General features: G+C 44.7%; 1 protein-coding gene across 3 annotated transcripts in view; it reads left to right on the forward strand.

The window, feature by feature from the left end:
- Window positions 1–23334, forward strand: part of ARL5B (ADP ribosylation factor like GTPase 5B) — a 36476-nt gene that overhangs the window by 2418 nt on the left and 10724 nt on the right. For 2 of the 3 annotated variants that reach the window (XM_045004874.1, XM_045004873.1), the window contains exons 2-3: window positions 14967–15027; window positions 16318–16465. In XM_045004874.1, the coding sequence (XP_044860809.1) occupies window positions 16322–16465 (144 nt within the window). In that variant the 5' untranslated portion in view covers window positions 14967–15027; window positions 16318–16321. Of the gene's footprint in view, window positions 1–8341; window positions 9025–14966; window positions 15028–16317; window positions 16466–23334 lie in introns of those variants that run through there. The other variant, XM_045004872.1, reaches the window with a different exon arrangement.

Consider the following 23334-nt stretch of genomic DNA (forward strand, 5'->3'; position numbering starts at 1 on the left):
ATAGTTAAGTCCCGGGCAAACTGCGAAGAACTACGGAAGGATCTCTCAAAACTGGGTGACTGGGCAACAAAATGGCAGATGAAATTCAGTGTTGATAAATGCAAAGTAATGCGCAGTGGAAAACATAATCCCAACTGTACATATAAAATGTTGGGCTCTAAATTAGCTGTTACCACTCGAGAGAGATATTGGAGTCATTGTGGATAGTTCTCTGAAAACATCCACTCAATGTGCAGAGGCAGTCAAAAAAGTAAACAGAATGTTGGGAATCATTAAGAAAGTGATAGATGATAAGACAGAAAATATCATATTGTCTCTATATAAATCCATGGTATGCCCACATCTTGAATATTGCATGCAGATGTGGTCGCCCCATCGCAAAAAATTGGATTTGGAAAAGGTTCAGAAAAGGGCTTCAAAAATGGTTAGGGGTATGGAACAGCTTCCATATGAGGAGAGAGTTAAAAGGCTGTGACTTTTCAGCTTGGAAAAGAGATGGCTAAGGGAGGATACAATAGAGGTAAAATCATGACTCGTGTGGAGAAAGTAAATAAGTGGTGTTTATGCCTTCTCATAATACAAGAACTAGGGGTTACCAAATGAAATTAATAGGCAGCAGGTTTAAAACAAACACAATGCACAGTCAACCTGCATCCAACGAAGTGGGTATTCACCCACGAAAGCTCATGCTCCAATACGTCTGTTAGTCTATAAGGTGCCACAGGACTCTTTGCTGCTTTTACAGATCCAGACTAAAACGGCTACCCCTCTGATACTAGTCAACCTGTGGAACCCTTTGCCAGAGGATATTGTGAAGGCCAAGACTATAACCGGGTTCAAAAAAGAATTAGATAAATTAATGGAGGATAGGTCCATCAATGGCTATTAGCCAGAATGGGCTGGGATAGTGTCCATAGCCTCTGTTTGCCAGAAGCAGAGAACGGATGACAGGGGATGGCCGATGGATCACTTGATTACCTGTTCTGTTCATTCCCTCTGGGGCACCTGGTGTTTGCCACTGTCGGAAGACAGCTTATTGGGCTAGATCAGGCCTGCACAACTCGTAAAGCGGCGAGGGCCACATTCCTCCAAAGAAAACAGCTGAGGGCCGAAACCTCCCTGCCCAGCGGAAACACCCGGCCCCAGGGCTGCCCAGCCCTGCGGAAACAAACCCTCCTTCCCCAGCGCCGCCCCACCAAAACAGCTGTGGGCCAAAAAGGGAGGTTGGGGGTGGGGAGGTGATACTTTATTTTATTTTAAATCAACCAGGGGCTCCCAGCTAAAGAGGTGGCTGGGAGCCCTCAGGGTCAAATTAAAGGGCCCGGGGCTCCGGCGGCTGGGGGAACCTAGCAGGGCCAGCTCTAGGTTTTTTGCTGCCCCAAGCAAAAAAAAATTTGGCTGCCCCCCTTCCCAGCCCTGGGCTCCCCCTTGCACCCTCCTGCTGCCCCAGTCCTGGGCTCTCCCCCCACCCACACACACCCCCTGCCGCCCAAGTGCTGGGCTTCCCCCTTTCCTCCCAACCAGTGCCCTCCCTCCACCCTGCTGCTGCCCCAGCCCTGGGCCCCCTCCACCAGTGCCCCCCCCCACCTCCTGCCGCCCGAGCCCTGGGTCACTGGTAACTCGCTCCCAGGGCGGGTCATTCAGCAGGAATTTTGGATGTGCACAAAACACAGACAGGACTGGTTCCCATATGGTTACAGAGCTGCAGTAAAGTGGAACAATTTTCAGCTTGTGTGATTGGAGGATATCTGGATGCATATTATAAGACTGTCTTCCATAAATGAGGAAAAGTTGATGTGCCTTTATTATTCTTTTGTTCCACTCTTTCTTTCTATGGGGAATTTGCCAATGCAATATCACTGTCTTCCTTTCAAACAAACAAAAAGGCAATGGCTGTTGAAAATAGCAATTCCAGTCCTAATAAGCATTTCTTGCTCAATTTTATCCTACTTTTTCTACAGCAAGTTACAGTGGATCAGTATATGTGATTTGGGAGAAATGAAGTAAAAGCTGCCCAAACTGAGCTTGAGCACTCCTGAATTTTGAGGTGTTCAAATCTGGAAGGCAGGTGCTGTGGGGGAGGGGGCTGTGGTCTCCACAGAGGAGCATGGCAGCAACTGTCTGGAGCTGCACGGAGCCAGACACGCTGGTCTGAGTGGCACGGTAAGCGGGCTGGGGGTTGGAGAAGGGGTAGGAGGATCCGGGGGGCAGTCAAGGGACAGGGAGCCGGGGGGGGGTTGGATGGGGCAGAGGTTCGGAGGGGCAGTCAGGGGTCAGGCAGCAATTGGATAGGCATGGGAGTCCCAGAGGTTTATCAGGGGACAGGTAGGGGGTGGGGTCATGGGAGGAAGTTGGGAGGGGTATTAGGAGGGGGCAGTTGGGGACAAGGAGAAGGGAGGCTTAGATAGGGGCTGGGGTCCCAAGGGGCAGTTAGGGGCAGGGGTCTCAGGAGGGGGCAATTGGGGGACAAGGAGCAGCAGCATTTAGATAGGGGTGGGGTCCTGGGGGGCAGTTAGGGGCAGAGGTCCCGGGAGAGGGGTATCAAGGGGACAAGGACCAGCGGTGCTTAGAGAGGGGGTGGGGGTTCTGGGGGGGCAGTTTGGGCAGGGGTCCGGGGAGGGGACAATCAGCGGCCGCGGGCTGGGATTCAAAGGGCTCTGGGCTGCCGGCAGCTGCGGGGAGCCCTGAGCCCTTTAAATCCCAGCTGTGGCTGGGCATCTCTGCGGGCAGCCCAGAGCCCTCTGATTCCCGTCCGCGGCTGAGATTTAAAGGGCTCTGGGCTCCCGCACCTGCAGGCAGCGCAGAGCCCTTTGAATCCCGTCCGCGGCCGGGATTCAAAGGGCTCTGGGCTGCCCGCAGAGCGCTGTGTGCGGGGGATTTAGAATCCCCCCGCGGGCCGCACAGTGAGGCTCCGCGGGCCGCATATTGTTCAGGCCTGGGCTAGATGGCCCCTTAGTCTGACACAGTATGGCCATTCTTATGTATGCTTAGAATTGGGTTTACCTTTGTTTTGGTCCATGATCTTTCCAGCACCCATAAAATATCACTTTCAAGCATAAAATTGCTGACAGGCAAAATATGAATGGTTTTAATTCTATAAAGCTTGTATATACATAGTGGTAGTTCCTTTACTTTGGGGATTCCGTTTAAGTAGCGTGAAATGGTTGCACATCTCTGATACTGATTTGTTTTTATTGCTCACAGTAAGCAGTTTTACAAGTCTTGTTTGGTTAATTATTTGACTTGGTTGAAAGATGCTAGTTTAATGTGTTTGCTTGGTTTTTAAATGCCAAGTAAATAAAAATTGCAAGACTGTAATAAGCTGTTGTAGTGAAGAGTGTAGTTCTTGCCCTTAACAGAAGTATCCTTTTTTGAGGCAAAGGTTTATAAGGTGTAGGGTGAAATCCTAACTCCACAGAAGTTGATCAAAACTCCCGTTGACTACAGTGGGGTCAAGATTTCACCCATTAGGTCATTAAGATACCTTAAATTTGCTGTTTAAAATGAATTGTGAAGCCTAATCAAAATGACTGTTTGCTCTGCATGGCTCATCCTAACCTTTTCCCAAAAAAACAGTTTATGGGTAAGGCTCAGTTTTTGTGTCAGATATTTTTAGTAAAAAGTCATGGACGGGTCACTGGAAATGATCAAACATTCATGGCAGCCTGAGACCTGTCCCTGACTTCCACTAAAAATATCCCTCACACATGTATTTGAGCAGTGTTCTCAAACTAGTGTGTATATATATGGAAATACACATTTTAATATACTGCTTAATGTAAAATGTCTCTGATCACTAACAGATAACTGTACTATGGTGGAGGTTACTAGTTTAGAATACTGCATTATTATTGAAAGGTAAGAGAAACCAAGCATGTATTTAGGAAAAACAGGAAATAGTTATTATGATATTGAATTAGATAATATTGTGATGAAAATAGTATGTAAAGTTTGCACGGCATGTTTAACTTAATTCTGTCAGACACTATTCTCTTCTAAAATGTGCATTCAAATTAGCAACAGTGGTCTAGCTAGGGGGGAACCCAAACAGCTGGACCTCCTTTCTCCTGCTCATAACAAAAGAATAAGGAGACATTCAGCGAAACTAAGGGCATGTCTACACTACAAATTTAAGTCTACTTAAGTTGACATACAGCCACCACAGTAATTAAGTCGGTTGTCCATGTCTAGACCACAGTCCTTGTGTTGGTGGAGCATGTCCTCACTAGCAGCTCTTGCATGGATGCAGAGAGCAGCGCACTGTGGGTAGATATCCCACAGTGCAACTCGCCACAGGTGGTTTTAGGAACAGTTTGCAATGCCTCACGGGAACAAAACATTCTTGCACCGGTGACTGGGAACATGGCTTGAATATCCCTTGATGCAGTTTTCTTCCTCTCATGATTTCATCTGCATCCCATAAGATTTCATGCCTTTTTTCAAAAGGCTGGCATAGCCGCATATACACCATCTATAGAGAAGCAAGGACTCTACACAGCTGTGCACTGTTGTGGTGAGCGTTGCAAACGCCACGCACCTTACCCTTCAGTATTTCCAGAGCTGCAAGAGAAACTGCCGTGTGGAACATGGCAATGTCCTTCAAGTAACAATGCTGTAAGCCATGGAAAAAAACAATTAATGGTTGCTGTTGGCAGTTGTGCAACAGCTGAACATGGTGGAGCACTGGGTCTGGTCCTGAGAAACAAGTACTGACTGGTGGTATCACATTGTTATGTAGATATGGGGTGATGGGCGGTGGCCGCACAACTTTTGTATGCGCAAGGCCACTTTCCAGGAATTGTGTGCAGAGCTCTCCGCAGCCCTGCGGCACAGCGACACTAAAATGAGACTTGCTCTGACTGGAGAAACGAGTGGCAGTCGCTGTCTGGAAGTTTGCAATGCTACTGGTCAGTGGGGAATCAATTTGGAGTTGGGAAATTTCCATTGGGATTGCTGTGATCCAAATATGGAAGGCCATTAATCGCCTTCTGCTAAGAAGGGTTGTGACTTTGGGCAATGTTCAGGAGATACTGGATGGTTTTGCCGCAGTGGGGTTCCCTAACTGCGGTGGGGTGATAAATGGCGCACACATCCCTGTCTTGGCACCAGACCACCTCGCTACAGAGTACGTAAACAGAAAGGGATACTTTTCAATGGAGTTGCAAGTTCTAGTGGGTCACCAGGTGCGTTTTGCTGTCATTAATGTGGGGCGCTCTGGGAAGGTGCCTGACGCTTGCATCTTTAAGAAGACAGCCCTGTTCAGAAAGATGCAAGCAGGGACTTTCTTTCTGGATGGCAAAATCACCATTAGAGATGTTGAAATGCCAATATTGATCCTGGGACATCCAGCCTACCCCTTACTCCTGTGGCTTGTGAAGCCATACATCGGACACCTGGACAGGAGCACTTCAACAATAGGCTCAGCAAGCCCAAATGGCAGTTGAATGTGCTCTTGGCTGTTTGAAGGGTCATTGGCACAGTTTGCTCACTAGGTTAAACTTCAGTGAAAAAATGTTTCCATGATAGTAGCTGCCTGCTGCATGCTTCATAATATGTATGAAGCAAAGGGAGAGAAGTTTCCACAGGGTTGGGGCGGGGAGGTGAATAAGCTGTCTGCTAATTTTGAGCAGCCGGATACCAGGGTTATAAGAGCTCAGCATGGAGCAGTGCGTCTCAGGGAGGTTTTGAAAACCCATTTTATTAATGACACACAGTGACGTGTTGCTTTTCTATTTTGTGCATGTCAGTAGTCTGAACATTGCTGTGGCTGCTCTGTGTGTGTAGTAATGTAACGTTGGAAATATACTACTTGCTTTTCTCTGTCAATGACTCCCAGCGCTCACCAGCTAGAACCTCTAGAGCTGCCTCCCAACCTACTGCTGGAGAGACAACCCCACACTTCATTCAGCTCCTGGCCCCCTCAAAGGCACTACCGAGGGTGTGGGGGGGTACTTGATGCCCGGGGAATGGGCTGCAACCCGCCAACTCATCCTTCATGGAGGGCCACCACAGTGGTTGTCGTGACTGAGGGGAGTGTGGCCTACTGCTTACAATGTGGAGGGGATGGGAGCCAGGGCTCCTGGGTTCTAGCCGCAACTCCGGCTCTGTGTGAACTCGTTCACCCCTCATGCCTCAGTTTCCCTATCCCTCCCTCTTCCCCCCATGCTTTGAATTAGTAAAGATTTCATTTTTAAGAAATTGACTTTTATTGCACACACACACGTAAACAAAAATATGTGACATAGACTTAAACCTTGGAAATAAAGGGGGGAAACACGCCGGCCTTGCCTGTCATGCATCAGTGTATGTGCAGCTGTGATTCTGTGCACCATCCCCCAGGGTTGAGTGGAAAGAATATTGCACTGGCCCCCCATGCCTAGTGGAACGTGTGTGAGGGGAGGAATGGGAGTACAGTGAAGTTGGAATGCCGTTCTGCATGGGCCCTAGAGCTTCAAGGTCTCTCTCCTGGAGGTCAACCAGACACCTAAATATGTCCGTTTGTTCCTTCAGAATCCCCAACATCTCCTGCTGCATGCCACACTTATTCTCCTGGGCTTTTGTCCTGCTCATAATATCCATTTTCTTCTGTAAGAGTACTCCTCCACACCCTCTGGTCAGTGTCCACTGTCCCAGAGGCATTTGTTGTCTCATTAAACATGTCATCACGCGTTCTCTTTCACTTTTGTCTTATCTGGGAGAGCCTCTCTGACGGTGTGGAGGAAGAGTTGAAGGCCTCAGTTTCAGCTGTAAAACATGCAAAGCACAAAGGAACAATTGTCAGTGCAGACCCAGTATCCAGTGCAGATTTACTATATAAAAATCACTCCCCAGAATCCATGCAAGTGTGAAGCAGAACATTTTCATTTCTACAAGATATTCATTGAATCGGTTTGTCATCCCAGCTATGATGAGTACAGCTGGGGGACAAGGGCACTGGAACGTCTGCGGAAGTGAGGGGCAACCCACGATGGGATCGTAGTGGCTCAGGGGCCATGTTAACATGGGCATAGTGTGGAGGTCAGGGACCAACATTCCCCCTCCCAGACTGCAAGCCTTGGCAGGGGCATCACTAGGGATTGCTTGCTATAGCCACCACAACATATTTGTTAATTCCTCCCCTCCCACCAATAGCTGCTGCTGCTCTCTGACACCCAAGGCACCACCCCATCACCAGTCCAAAAGCTGGATCCAGGCAGAGGTAAGCGCCTACCATGGAGCCCGGTCCACTGTGGGGAGGCCCAGACCCTCCACCTGCCCCGGGCAGAGGTATGGGGTCCCTGAGAGCAGCCCCCCGGCCCATGTCCCTGCACCTCGCCTACCTGAGGCTTGCAGTTTGTGGGGGAAATGTTGACCCCTGCCACCCAAACCACAGCCATGTGAAACAGTGGGCAGTCATGGCCAGGGGCGGCTCTACAAATTTGGCCGCCCCAAGCAGTCATGCCCGGGAGGCGCCCCCGAGCCGCAGGAGCAGCGGACCTCCCGCGGGCATGACTGCGGAGGGTCCGCTGGTCGCGTGGCTCGGCTGGACCTCCCGCAGCTGCGGGCGGTTCGCTGGTCCGGCGGCTCCGGTTGAGCTGCCGCAGGCACGCCTGCGGGAGGTCGAGCCGAGCCGCGGGACCAGCGAACCGTCCGCAGTCATGCCTGCGGGAGGTCCACTGGAGCCGCGGGACGAGCGCCCCCTCCACAGTCATGCCTGCGGCAGGTCTGCTGCTCCCGGGGCTCCGGTGGACCTCCCGCAGGCATGACTGCGGCAGGTCCGCCGGCCCAGCCTGCCGCCCCCCCGGGAAAGGGCCGCCCCAGGCGGGTGCTTGCCCCGCTGGGCTCTGGAGCCGGCCCTGGTCATGGCCCACCCGATTCCAGTGCCCCTGTCCCATTGGCACTCCAGGTTCTGGAGCTATGTGGGGGCAGGGAAAGAGGTGAAAAATGACTGGGCGGGGGCACACAGACACTAGTGTTTGCGGCTTGAGCAACTGAAATGAATACTACCACAGTCTCCTGTAGGTCACCCTAGCTGATATTACGCTCTTGAGGGTAACAGATGGCAAGGGAATAGCTGCTGCATGCGTCCAGGTACAGGGCAGGTCCTTGTGCTGTGATGATGCCAGCCAAATTAATACTGGAGTGGCTTGGGAAAGTGTCCTACAGTGGAAGAAATAAGGCAACCCTTCAGAGAAATTTCCACAAAGGATTGAGATCTCTATGAACAATTCCCAGGACATCCCCGTGTACGTAATTCTCAGGGTACCCTCTGCCTCGCTGGTCCAGACAACGAGAATCCGATAGCTGCTTTACCTCCACTGGTTATTTAAATAAAAAATAGCAAATAAGACTGTGTGATCCCACAATATTAATTCTAGGTGCATACTCACTAGAGGTTTCTTCTCTGTCATCATGCTCGGCCACATTGCCTTTCGGCGACTGGCTGGACTGCTCTGGGGTTACAAACAGTTCCTGACTCTCCAGGACAGTGGATCCCCTCCTTGCCTGCCTCCCATCTTCCTCCTCCTCCTTCCTCGTCCAACACCACCTCCTCAGTCTTGCCTGCAACGGCCCAAGACTCCGACTCCGAAGTATCCATGTGGCTCTTTAGGGTCATGGTGGGGTCACCACAGCGTATAGCATGCTGCAGCTTGTAAAAGTGGCATGTCTGTGGTGCTGCACCTGCGTGACTGTTTGTCTCCCTTGCCTTCCAGTAAGCCCTGTGCAGCTCCTTTACTTTCTCTGGGAACTGTTGCCGATCCCTCTGGTAGCCCTTCTCCAATATACTCCCAAGAGGTCTTCTCATAGATGTGCATATTTCTACAATTGGATCTGAGCTGTGTCTGGACAGCTCTTCTCCCCATACACTCAAGGGATCCACCACCTCCTGTGTACTCCAGGCCAGGAGTGCTTTTGGATCATGGAGCTGGTGTACTCAGCTGGGCAGACAGCTTTCCACCGCGAACAAACAGAAAATGGGAATTCAGAGTTCCCGGTCCTTTAACAGGGGAGGGGCAGTTTCCTGTGTACCTGGATGCTGGGCAGGTGAGTTGAGAATGGTTACCAGAGCAGTCAAAGTAGAGCATTGTCGGACACCTCCTGGAGGTGAGTTAACTTGACATAAGCAACTCAGTGTCTACACTGCCACAACGTCAACTTAATTATATCGACTTATGCATACGCCTCTGGCGAAGGTGAAGTAATTAAGTTGACCTAGCAGGCGAGTTACGTCGGCCGGAGGGACCTGGTAGTGTAGACACAGACACTATTAGGTCTACTTAAGCTGCCTTATGTCAACCCAACTCTGTAGCATAGACCCGGCCTCAAAGATGGCAAACTTAAAATGGCTCAAAAGAAATAATTTTTCACACTGCATAATTGGACTATGTAACTTATTACCACATGATGGCCTAGTCTAATGAAGTACCGTTCTATTATGACGGGCTGCATCTATTTGTTCCTTATACAGTAGATGTAATAAATATTTAATAGTCCTAGTTGAATATTTTTAAGAAAAAATATTTAACTTTAATAAAAACTAAAATTCCAAAGCATATCAAAGATTATAATACTTTGTTATAAATCTAATGAGTATGTACCATTTTTCAGAGTAAGCTGTAGCTTTCTATCCATGGACTAAAATTTTAAATATGACTTGTTGAAGCACACGTTGGTACCCCATAGTTAAGTTTGAGTTTTAATTCTATTGTAACTCTTTATCTATTCATGATTCTGCTTTGTTTTGAACAGAGTAAAAATACCCTTTACTGTATTTTCCAATCCAGCTTTGCACATGCATGGTCGAAAAATCAAAACAGAAGACTTGTGGTAACTTAACCTGCTTTGTAGCTCCCTTTGTTGTTGTACAGTGGTTCTCATAGTTTTGTACTGGTGACCCCTTTCACATAGCAAGTCTCTCTCTGAGGGTACGTCTACACTACGGGACTATTCCGAATTTGCATAAACCGGTTTTGTAAAACAGATTTTATAAAATCGAGTGCGCGCGGCCACACTAAGCACATTAATTCGGTGGTGTGTGTCCTGCGGTCCGAGGCTAGCGTCGATGTTCTGGTGTCGTTGCACCTGTGGGTAAGCTATTTCCCTAGCTATCCCACATTCCCGCAGCCTTATTTCCGGGTTGAGATCCCAGTGCTGATGGGGCAATAATCATTGTCGCGGTGTGTTTCTGGTAAATGTCGTCCAGTCACTCACTTCCTCTGGGGGAAGCAACGCCAGGACAAGCAGTTTCGCGGCTTTTTTTCCTGGATTGCCTGGCAGATGCCATAGCATGGCAATCACGGAGCAGGTTTGCCTTTTGTGACTGTCACCGTATGTGTACTAGATGCCGCTGACAGAGCGCGATGGTCAGCAGCGCTACAAAGCCAGCATGCTTTTGCTTTTGCATAACTGCAGAGAGGTTATCAGCCATACTGTACCATCTTACCAATCCATAAATTGGTTAATAAGATGATCATGGCTACCTGTCCTTTTTGCACTGTTCAATGTTGGGATGCTGTCATAAGTGCCCCTGGATGCTCTTTAGCAGGGGCGCAAAAGCCAAAATTGGGAATGATTCCCTGAGTCAATTCCCTCTTTTTGGTATCTAAAAATAGAATCAGTCCTGCCTAGAATATATGGGCAAGTGTACTAGAGAAACCACTGTATCAGTGAACAGAGAGCACAGCTGCTCTGTGTCAGATCCTGTAGAAAATATGTGCTGTCACGTATTCACAGGGGGGTGCTCCTGCAACATAATCCCCACCTGTTTCATTCCATTCTTCCCCAGCCCTTCCTGGGCTACCGTATGCATTGTCCCCCCACTTGTGTGATGAAGTAATAAAGACTGCAGGAATAAGACACAGTGGAACTTGTTAGTGAGATATGAGTGGGAAGCACGCCTCCAGCTGCTATGATAGTCCAGATCAGGACAGTAAAGAGTGGGTAGGAGAGGATGGCCAACAGCATCCCTCTGCTTAGTTCAGGGGCAATTGAATCTTTTCTGTTACACATGAAGGGGTGGGGGCTGATGGAGCTCAAGCCCCCTGTTGCTATGCGACTGATTGGATGATCAGCCATACTGTACCATCTACAGGAAAAATTCTTGGACCAAGGCCACCCTTGATTGACCTCACCGATGCTAGTAGCATTGGTTACAAGGTCCTTTTGCACTGCCCCATATGCCAATAGGCTGCTGAGATGGACAAGGATACCAGTCATTTTGTTACCATCAGCCAGGCCATAGCGGGGGGGGTTGAAAGCCGATCAGCAAGGATCGCCTTGAAGCGGAAGCAATGAGAGCATTTATATCGGGAGCAGAACTCTGCAGCTCGTAGCAAGGTATGTTAATATGTTTGGTTTTGGTGTTGTTTTTTTTTGTTTGTCTGTTGAGTGCTGCACCATGCGTCTTATCTGCAGAGCATTCAGTAAAGATTTAGGGTGACATGTTAAAAGATGTCAGACTGAGGATTGTTTTTTCTCTTTCACTTCTTGGGGGGAGTGGGGGTGGGGTGGGGGTAGGGGGGGTTGTTGGTAGTTTGTTGTGCGTTGTTTTTATATGTTATTTTTTGTGTGGTTTTGTGTTTTATTTTAATTATTTTGTCGTTATTTTGTTTTTAAATTTGTTTTGTTGGGGGGGTTTTGGGGGTGTTGGCGGGGTGTGTAGGGGTGGTTAGTTGGTAAATCGGTGTTTTAAAAATTGCCCGCCCCGAGCAGCTTCCTAGCTAAGAGAGAGCAGAGCAGCTGAAGCTATCTGAGCTTAGGAGCAGCTAAAGAGCCCGAGAGGAGCCTAGAGAAAAGCTAGCTGAGAGCTATGAGAAGAGCGAGCTAAGAGAGAAGAGAGAGCTCCGAGAGAGAGAGCTATAATGTAGCAAGCTTAAGTAGCTAGCTAAGCGCGACTAAAGTGAGATAAAGCTCAGAGAGAGAGAGAGCTTAGCTACCGAGTTCGGAGAAGAGCGTGTCCGTCGGATGCATGAAGAGAGGAGAGCTTTAGAGGCATTAGAGGAGAGAAGACTAGAGCTTGATTAAGAGCAGCAGAAGAAGCGTGAGTGTTGGTGCTGAGCATGTTGTGCTGAGGGGAGAAGTGGTGACCCGGTGAGCTTGCAGCTAGCTAGAGGCTTAGAAAGCGAGCGCCGATAAAGAGGAGTGTGAGCTTTGTACGAGTGAGAGCCTGTGCTGAGACGTGCTTTGTGTTGTAGCTAGCTTGTGTTGAGGGAGGTGCACGGTGGCCCTCTGAGCGGCAACGGATGAGAGGGAGTGGGGGCGGGCGAGAGGGGTGCGAGGCGGGGCGCGCGGTAGGGGTCGGCGAAGGGTAGCACGACGGAGCGAGGGGGAAGGAGGGAGGAGGGCGGCGGCTGAGGCGAGGCGGCGGGAATTAGCTGTCGAGGGGGAGTGGCGCTGGCGGGCGTTGTCGGTACATGAGAGAGGCAGGGCCGCGAGATTTCATTTGGCTTCTCTTTTTCTTATGTCCTGGATTCTTGACTGCTGACCTCTGCTCTCTCGCATCTCTATTCTTGGTCACTCCGTATTCTGGCTTTTCGTTTCTATTTTCCCCATCCCTTTGCGCATTGCTGTACTCGCGTGCGATCGCTGCTCTCTTGTCGTATCATCTTCGTCTGACCCCCACACTGTTTTATGCAGAAGACAACCTGTTTTTTTTTTTTTTTTGACCCTTAGAAGAGAACAAGGCATTTTGGAGCTTATTCCAGTCCAAGGTAATGCAAAAAATGCTTTTCCAGGAGACTGCAAGGGAGGGAACTGTTTTGGGGGAGAGCTTGAGGTTCCGACCAGTCCACTTGGGGGGGGGGGATGCGTTCCATTTGATTCTTTGGACTTTTCCCGTTACGCTTGTCACGCGTGTGCAGTTGCGCCTTGGTTCTGAAGTCCCGGCTTATGCTATGCATCATTGTCTGGAGATATTTTTATAAAAAATGATTTTCGAATTTCGTTCTTTCTGTTAACGGAGTTACAGCGCTGACTAGGATAAAGAACTGATTTTGCCTTGCCCTTTTCAGCCGAATCACTGTCCGAATCGGTCTGCAGGAGCTCTTTCTTTATTTCATTTTTAACTGCTTCACCCGGCTGATCAGAGCTCCTCGCTGGGCAACAGGAATTATTCAAAAGTTCGCGGGCTTTTCCTGTCTACTGGCCACTGCATCGAGTTCAGATTGCAGTCCAGATGCGGTCAGTGTGTGCACTGTGGGAGATACCGCCCGGATGGACTATACCGTTTCGATCTGCGTCCACACTAACCCCAATCCGATATGTTAATTACCGATATTAGCGCTACTCCTCTCGTTAGGGAGGAGTACAGAAAAACCGGTTTAAAGAGCCCTTTATACCGATATAAAGGGCCTCTTAGTGTGGACGGGTGTGGCGTTAAATCGGTTTTACGCTCCTAAAACCGGTTTAAACGCCTAGTGTAGACCAGGCTTCTGTGCAAACCTTCCCCCTCTCTCCCCTCCCCCCCCACCCCCCCGTATTACAAACACTTTAAAATATATTTAACACCATTATAAATGCTAGAGGCAAAGCTGGGTTTGGAGTAGAGGCTGACAACTCATGACCCCTCCATGTAATAACCGTGCGACCTCCTGCAGGGTCCCGACCCCCAGTTTGAGAACCCCTGTCATTGTGGGGGGTTTTCTTAGTATGAAGAAAATAGTTGCCATTTTAAGGCTATGAATAGTCTTATCTATGTACAGTAGCATGCAAAAGTATTAATAAAGCATTTGGCATATCACTGTTTACTCCTGGGGGAATTTTGCACCACCGTGCATGCACAGAATTCATGACCCCCCACCCCCACCCCACCCCGCTGAACCTCCCCACATCCTGACCCCTCTGGGGCAGGCCCAGGCCTTATGCTGTGTCAGGATCAGTTGCAGCCTCACCACTGAGTCCATGTCCCCAGGGTGGGAAGGCTGCAGAGTGATTTCCCACCTTTGTGCTGCCAGTGGATTGTGCTCCCCACTGCCATGCTGTATTTATTTTTTGACAAATAAAACTTACAGGATTTTGAATGATTGTGTGCAGAATTTTTTAATTTTTTTTGCGCAGAATGCCCTCAGGAGTAACTGTTAAGTAGCCAAGTGCTTGGGGTTCAGCAGTTGCAGTGCTAAGAGTAGAAAGTTCAAACTGAACTCTTCACTCCCTTATACTTACCCATTTAAATATGGTATCTTCATAGCCTTAAATAATTTATCAATATATGCAATCAATAAACTGAGGCATCTCATTCAGCCTTATATGATGGGTTAACATAGTATTATATGCAGTCTTTAGATTTGATTCAGTTGCAAGAAAATTAGTAGAGTTGCCAAGTTCTTCAATTTGCAGCTGTAAATATTCAGCTTTAGTTTTTGATCTATTTTTAGATATTACTAAAATACTGGTCATTCTGTAATTGTGTTCTTAACTGGAAGTACTGATATTGTCTCTCACACACACACATCATTTCTTTTTGGCTTGCTTTTTAGATCTAAGTCTTAAATTACATACAGTCTTCATATTTGGTTTAACTTCTGAATATAAAATGTACAAGATATTTCACTTTGACACATAGTCTAATCATTTTCATGCAAACTGAACATATCTAAAAACATTTGTCACAAGTATGTTGGCAGAACCAAGTTTGCACAGTCAACGTGCTGTCTCCATGTTCTTATGACTACTTTATTTCTCAAGCTTAATTTTGTATTAATGCTACTCTTTTGCATGAAACAATTTGGTTTTTTTTATCAATCATTCCTTTAAAATAAAACTTTACCATGGACTTAACTTATGTCTCTTGTAAGTATGATAACTGTTTTTGGAGATACTGTTTTGTGGGTTTTTTAGTCAGGAATCTTCCATACTCTGTGCAGGCTGTTCACCTAAAACAGACAAGGCATCTTTGCCTTTTTTTAATATCGGAAAAGTGGTTAATAGTTGGCTAATGGTATCTTTGGCTGCTCACAACAGTTCACCTCTTTTTTTTTCCGCCCCCCCAGAACACAAAGTAATAATAGTGGGACTTGACAATGCAGGAAAGACCACCATTCTTTACCAGTTGTAAGTATATGAGCTATTTAAAATTTCTGTTTTGTTTGATACTTTGTCACAATTAATGTATGGGACCTGACTGAAAACTCTGGGGAACCCAGCTTAGCTTGTCTAAGGAAGGCATCTGTCATTCAATAATACTTTAGTTTTGTGTGTACAGTAATAAAATAGTTATAGGTATTGAATTGTTTATAGTTGAGCTTCATGTTAATCAGCTACTCAGCACAGAGTATCACAGAGTGCTCTTGAGGACAAAGAATGAATCAGTAATCCTTCTGCAATTGAGATCTTTGGTAATTGATGAAATCCTTTCACAATTGGTGAAAGCTTCCAGAAAGAAACTTAATTTAAAATTCATATCTGCCTTTATTTTTAGTCAGTTTGCAAAACCCATATACAGACCACTATTTCCAAAAGAAAAAAAAATTGTCATCGTCCCCCCCTAGTCAAAGGCATGTCACTGGTGGAACTGACACTTCCTTCAGAATAATATTTCATCATGCTGCTATGGCTCCTGCAATAGATGGCTATGGGTCTGGCGATGTCACTATAGTTAAAATCAAAACAAACTCTTGCTTACCTCACAAGATGGTATAGGATAAATCTGTAAATACTTGGGAAGTGCACAATTACTACAATGATGGAAGTGGTATATACATTTAGATAGAAAGAAATAGTGTTTCCCCGAAACCTTTTCTTCTGTACTCTACATTGACAAAACAAATCACTGTTTTAAAGTTGGTACTGAGGTATTTTCAGCTGGAGATACAGAATTTCTTTCAGAAGCTATTGTGAAATCAGACAACGTTTACATTTTCCAGGTGCTTTGACAACTTTATCTTCAGATTTTTCTAGCAAGATTCAAAAATACTGTCTTTAGTGATGGTGACCTGTTGGATCATGGCAGTTTTTGTTTTGAAACAAGTACAATTTTTAGATAGCTACTAATATTAACAAAATGTTAGCCAGATTTAAGCTTCACTTTTCTGTACCGGATGTTCATGTATAATTGTATACATATTTATCCCTATCTACGTTATGCAGCTAAAAGGGCAGACTCTTCACTCATTGATTGTAACTCATAAAATGCACCCAAACTGAATAAATCTTTCACACAAAAGATGTCTTTATATATCTTTAATAAAATAATAATGTTTCTTTAAAAAGACTGTTTTAAATAATTGCTTTACGGAAATAAAAAGGATTTACTTTTGTTATAACAAACTTGTCACAATATACAACTGATGCATCAAGATATTGCTAAAAAAAATTTTGTGTGTGTGATGTTGTTTCAATTAGCTTAATGAATGAAGTGGTCCACACATCTCCAACCATAGGAAGCAATGTTGAAGAAATAGTAGTAAAAAATACACATTTCCTTATGTGGGATATTGGAGGACAGGAGTCATTACGGTCATCATGGAATACCTATTATTCAAATACGGAGGTATGTGAAGTTGCTCCCAAACTATAAAATAAAGCAAATAAACGTAGATTTCAGTCTTGATAGCTTGAGTGGAGATTACATTAATGGAATATGGAAGAATTTACTCATGGTCAAGGACAGAATTTAGGCCCAAATGCAGTAGATGATATAAGGCAGTGGTTCCCAAACTTTAACAATCTGTGAACCCCTTTCACTAAAATGTCAAGGCTCACAAACCCCCTCCTAAAAATGAATATTCCCAGGGATTTTCTCCTTTTACCTGAGTATAAATTATAAAAGCAGTGATCTTGGAAATATAAAATTTGTTTTTATGACATGCTTATTACACACTATTTATTATTAATTACTATTTATTATTACCATATTTTTATTACATTATGAAAATGGCAGCACTCTTCCAAGATCTCACTTTTGTAGCTTGTATCACTTTGAATAAGCCTGTTATAAGATAAGGCTCCTCTGTTTCATCAAGGAGTATCAGATGTGAAACAGCATGAAGGTCTTTAAGAAGCCAACTCAAAGAGTTCCTCCTACACAAGCATTCAGGTCTTGAGCAGTCCAGGCAAGCAACGTGCGTTGCAACAAAGCTTAAACTTGTTCTTCATAATAATTTAAAAAACAATACTAGCTGCATATTTAATTTTAAAAACAGCAAAAAATATCCACTTCCTTTTCCATTGCTTATAAGGAGTCTTGAAGTTTAAATCGTCTCAGTGTGATAGATATGCTAGCTTTGATCTGCTTAGCTCTTGGAAGTCCAGGGGCTCCAGGCTGCTGGCCCCGTGCTGCCTGGGGTCCCTAGCGACAGCTCTGTCCGCTATTAGGGATTTTTTTCCCGAGAACCCCCTGTAACATTTTGGGTTCATGAACCCCAGTTTAAGAACCACTGATATAAGGTCATGGGTCTGTATTTTCATTAAATCAAGCTTTTAGTGGTTCTCAACCAGGGGTCTGCATACTCCTGCGGGTACACAGAAGTCTTCCAGGGGTACATCAGCTCATCTAGGTATTTGCCTAGTTTTATAACAGGCTACATAAAAAGCACTGGCAAAGTCAGTACAAACTAAAATTTCATACGGACAGTGACTTGTTTATACTGCTCTATATGCTATACACTGCATGTCTAAATATGTGTATTAGCGTAGATACTTCAGGATCAGGAGATATTTTAGTTTTGTCTGTTTTTTGAAATTTGTCACCTGCTGCTGAGGCACTTTGTAATTGATTACTACAGTAGAAACAAAGATACATTATGTAGTTGTTTAGAATGCCTTGTAATAAACCTCTACATGAGGGGATGCTGGACCTGATGGTTCTGAAGCAAAAAATGGGGTCCTTTGGCACACAGACAGTTTCCTGGTAATACTTAGAATACTCTTCCATCCTATTCTAGACAAATGATATTATTTGTCCTCTGGAATAAAACAGTGCAGTTGGGCCTGCCAGTCTGTGTACAGCTAGTATTTTACATTTCAGTGGTTTTACAAGAGTTTTGTTTAGCTCAATACAGTTTTTAAGTGAAACTGTTTTCTAACTTGTTTGAGAAAAATAAGAGCAATACACACACCACATTTCTCCACAGTGAATGAAAAACTTAGTTGGGGATGGAGACCACTAGTGAATGGTTTAGCTTCTGTTCTAATGCGTAGTAATGTGGTGTTGTTTTTTTTTGGTTTGTGTTTTGTTTGTTTTTTTTGAAGCAGTGACAGTAGTGGAAAGAGAACAAAAGTTTTGCTAGGCAGCATTATATAAAAATGGTCAGCTGCTGCTGCTGCATTTATTCAGGGGACAAAAGTAACCCCAGCTGAGGTGGGAGGAATGATATGGCGATAAAGCCGCCATTGACATAAAGGTGAGAGGTGACTTCAGCTGGCCAATGTATTGTTTCCACTTTGGTTTATAATACCGCAAAGATCAACGTGATGTTGTCTTTTTTAATTGCTAACACCTAATAAAGCTTGTGCAGCATGTATTAAATCTCCATAACTTCATTTTGCATGTGCAAACTTCAGTCATCTGTCGCAAAGATCTTCAGACGTTGATTTTTAATACCTTAATAAAAATAGAATAGTTTAAAAAAGAACAAAAACATACACTACCTTATTGTTGAATAGCCATTCCACTTTCCAATAGGCTGCCTTCCTGCTACCTGAATTCATTTCTGTGCTAGTCCCTGCAGCAGGAGCTCTTACACATCACTTCCCTCAGGCTAGCACTGGAATCCTGCTTCACCCAGAAAGACGGTCCCAGAGCTTTGAGTGCTGCCTGTCTTGCTTCAACAGTCAACTGATGCTGCTAACAAAGTAGTATAGGTTGCTCTCCTCCCTTTCAAGAAATTGCAATAATCGCACAACACTCCAAGACTTACAGGGGTTGGAATTTGGGGAAAGAGCTTGAATCTGTTCAAGACTATCCCAAATGGTAGCATGAAGTCACTTAGCCAGCTTGCCTTCTACCAATAGCTTCACACAGGGGAGCCCCTATGATGCAGTTTCTTTTGTGTTCAAATGGAACCTTTTCCCAAATGTATGTAGTTTATACCAAATATGACAGTTTACTGTATTATGATGGCCGGTAATCACAGTGCGACGATCCGATATAATAGGACACAAGAAGAAGGTGCCATTGTGGTAGTTGCATTTTTCATTCACATTTTGAAGAATTATGTTTTTTTAAATTGTGGTCCATGTCTACAGATAACTAGTTTATCAAATAGACATTCTGATCTACAGTATTATAATTACATATATTAGTATGATGTCCATTGCAGTTTTACTTTTATTTGTACAGCCCTAAATTAATCTATGAATCTATAACCGTTAGCTAAAACTAAATGTAATCTTAATGAAACAGTTTTAAAAATAGTCCGAGTTTAAGGCTTTTCTAGCTAGTTTCTCAGGGTAAAAAACATGATTTTGCTTGGTAAAAGTCAGCTCTGGTAAATACTGTCATCCCTGTTTCAGAGCTCGGGTCAGCTGACTTGGGCTTGTGCTATGGAGCTAAATAACATTGTAGGTGCTCTGGAGTCCAGGCTCTGAGACTGAGCAAGGTGGGAGGGTCTGAGAGCCCAGGCTCCAACCAGAGCAGAAAAGTCTATACTCTATTTTTAGTCCTGTAAGGTGAGTCCAAGTTACTTGAGTTGAGTTCTGAGACTGCTGCCATTTTTTTTTTTGCTGTGTAGAAGCACCCTGAATTTTCTGTCATAACAAGCTATAACTCCAGTGCTTATAGTTACTGCGTCCATCTACAAAAGAAAGTTTTTAGCCCTCATAGTTGTGGAATGAAGTTTGCAAATGTGAAAAGAGTATACTCTGCTGGCTGAGAAACCAGAAAGCAAATAAAAACACCAATATCTTTTTATATTTCATGATTTTAAGCCAATCTCAAGCCTTTTTGTGTCTTGGCTCCTAATGTTTGAACCTTTGGGGTTGGCAGTACTGTTATGCTCTGTTCTTGAGATAAAAGTTGAAGAGAAACTTATTCATAGACTCTAGGACTGGAAGAGACCTTGAGAGATCATCGAGTCCAGCCCCTGCTCTCATGGTAGGACCAAATACTGTCTAGACCATCCCGGATAGACATTTATCTAACCTACTCTTAAATATCTCCAGAGATGGAGATTCCACAACCTCCCTAGGCAGTTTATTCCAATGTTTAACCACCCTGACAGTTAGGAACTTTTTCCTAATGTCCAACCTAAACCTCCTGTGCTGCAGTTTAAGCCCATTGCTTCTTGTTCTATCCTTAGAGGTTAAGGTGAACAAGTTTTCTCCCTCCTCCTGATGACACCCTTTTAGATACCTGAAAACTGCTATCATGTCCCCTCTGTCTTCTCTTTTCCAAACTAAACAAACCCAATTCTTTCAGCCTTCCTTCATAGGTCATGTTCTCTAGACCTTTAATCATTCTTGTTGCTCTTCTCTGGACCCTCTCCAATTTCTCCACATCTTTCTTGAAATGCGGTGCCCAGAACTGGACACAATACTCCAGCTGAGGCCTGACCAGCGCAGAGTAGAGCGGAAGAATGACTTCTCATGTCTTGCTCACAACACACCTGTTAATGCATCCCAGAATCACGTTTGCTTTTTTTGCAACAGCATCACACTGTTGACTCATATTTAGCTTGTGGTCCACTATAACCCCTAGATCCCTTTCCGCAGTACTCCTTCCTAGACAGTCTCTTCCTCTTTGCTGTTGAAAATTTCATGATCTGATCAAGTCTAGTGATGTACCAGGTATCCAAAAATTATCAGACCATCTGGCGCAGGGATCGGCAGCCTTTGGCACGTGGACCACCAGGGTAAGTACCCTGGTGGGCCGGGCTGGTTTGTGTACCTGCTGCGTCCGCAGGTTCGGCCGATCGTGGCTCCCACTGGCTGTAGTTCTCTGCTTCAGGCCAGTGAGGGCGGCGGGAAGTGGCGGATAGCACATCCCTCGGCCCGCGCCGCTTCCCACAGCCCCCATTGACCTGGGACGGTGCCATTACCCTGGTGAGCCGCATGCCAAAGGTTGCCGATCCGTGATCTGGAGGATTAAAACCTACTAGCCAGAGAAAGATACAAGGTCTCGGACAATGCTGTCATGAGTAACTTCATCCACTCTACCCCCTTTCCTTGCTTTCTGGGATTGGGGAGTGTGCTTAGATTCCTTCTAAAGTGCTGTCCCTGGGGATCTTTCATATCCACCTGTGGTTGATAGGTGTCTGAAATTCAGCTCTCTGCTGCTGGAAGGGAAGAGTAATTTAGTCTTTTATCTCTACTCAGGCACTTTGTAATTGCTGAAAGCAGTTGAGGGAGGAAAGAGGTCTCTTCACTACATGAACCTTCCTGGTCTCTTCCCCCATGAATAACCCCAGTGACACACTCTACTGTCCCTCCTAGACTTCAAAAGCAGCCCCAGCTGCATTAAGTTGATTGCTTTTTTTTATTTATTTTGGTAGTTTCACTGCTTTCTGAATGACTAGACTCTTGTTAATTTGGTAAGGGAAGTGATCTGAGGAAGGTGCACATAGGTTTGGTAGTTGTGGTAGTGAGTTCTAATGCTCCTTGCTATGCCACTAACTTGCGATTGTAGCCTATACCTTTTCCTGTTTTCTTATCTGTAAAATGAAGGTAATATTGCCAAAATTTCTGAAGTGTTCAGAATTAGTTGTTTGTACACTGTTTTGAACATGCAAACTGCTCTATAAATTATATCTTATGCTTGATAAAGCTATGAGCAGTAGCAGAGGTATTAGAGCCGTTTCTGTGCAGTTTCAGGAAGAGAACATTAGTTTACATTTGGAAGGTTACTTTTACAGTTATAAGAGCTAGAAATCAGCTGCCTTGAAATTGTGGGTACACAGCACCTCTGAAAATTAGTCTATAGATACAGTTTTAAAAGTTTATTACAGTAGGTTGAGTGGATATCACTCAATCTATGTAGGGGGCTGAAATTCATCTTTAATTAGGGTATGTGGGCTGGGATAAAAACTTCATATTCCCTTCAATCCATAGTGGAGCTTCTTCTTAGGTCAATAGGAGGTTTGCCCAGAAATTGAATGTAGAGCTTTATGTGGTGGTTAACTTTTTAATTCTTTCTTCTATTCAGTATCATTCAGTGGAAAAATGTTCCCCTTTAAGACTGTTATTTCTACTCTCTCTCTCTTTTCCTTCCTCTTCCCCCTATTTTCTGTCTCTCCATTTTCTTCACTGCAGCCACTGAACTCCCCTGTCAGTGGGCTTCATTCCCAATTCCATCTTTATTCCACCACAAAAATGTGAAATAGCTGATGACACTTTATATGTCAGCATTGTTGGGATTTCCTCTCTAACACGAGATTAATGGCAAGCCAGGAAGCTCATGCCCCTGTTTCAGCTTTTCTGCAGACACAGCCGTCAGTACGACGTCAGTTTACACTTGAAACACAAGTTGAAGCTTACCTTTGTAACTGAGACCTAGCATCTTATATTTTCTAGGTAAAATATAAGGTACCATGTGAGTCATATTAAATATATTGGGTAGGAGAGATCTGGTCTATGGGCCACAAGTTTGACATCGCTGGTCTAGAGATTCCAGTTAGAATAAGGGCCCTGAAGTGCTATGTGAATGCAAAGCTAAGGCCTCCGACAAGCACTGAGATCTTCTCTGTGCTATTGGCAGTTAGATTTTTTTTTTAAGCCCGAATAGTAACAGGTAAAAATGTATTTCTAAAATGCCTCACTTTACAGTGCATTTGGGGGAATCCAAGCTTAGACATTTTCTGATACATAAGGCATACTGACTAAGTGATCATTGCTCTGTGCCTGGCTTTCAACTATGCACTCACCATGGGTCAAATTTCCATTATGCACATGACTAGCACGTTCACATCTGACTACACATGTGCAATCTGGGATTTGTGTGCACTTGTGTAGTAGGATACGCACAGTAATCATATAGCAATAGACACTCTTGAAACTGATAATCCAACCTTAGATCACCAGTAAAGTATACTATTTTATATATCTCATATAGGGCTGTCAATTAATTGCAGTTAACTCATGTGATTAACTCAACAAAATTAATAACAATTAAAAAAATTAATCGCACTGTTAAACAATAGACTACCAATTTATTAACTATTTTGGATATTTTTCTACATTTTCAAATTTATTGATTTCAATTACAACACAGAATACAAAGTGTACAGTACTCACTTTATATTTTTATTACAAATATTTGCACTGTAAAAATGATAAAGAAAAGAAATAGTATTTTTCAATTCACCTCATATAAGTACCTACTCCTAGGGGCATTCTGTGCCAAAAAATTAAAAATTATGCACACAATATTTTAAAATTCTGCTAATTTTATTTGTCAAAATAACACCAGTTCAGTTATTTTGGTAA

This window comes from Mauremys mutica, chromosome 2 (assembly GCF_020497125.1).
Source record: "Mauremys mutica isolate MM-2020 ecotype Southern chromosome 2, ASM2049712v1, whole genome shotgun sequence".
Classification (NCBI taxonomy): Eukaryota; Metazoa; Chordata; order Testudines; family Geoemydidae; genus Mauremys; species Mauremys mutica.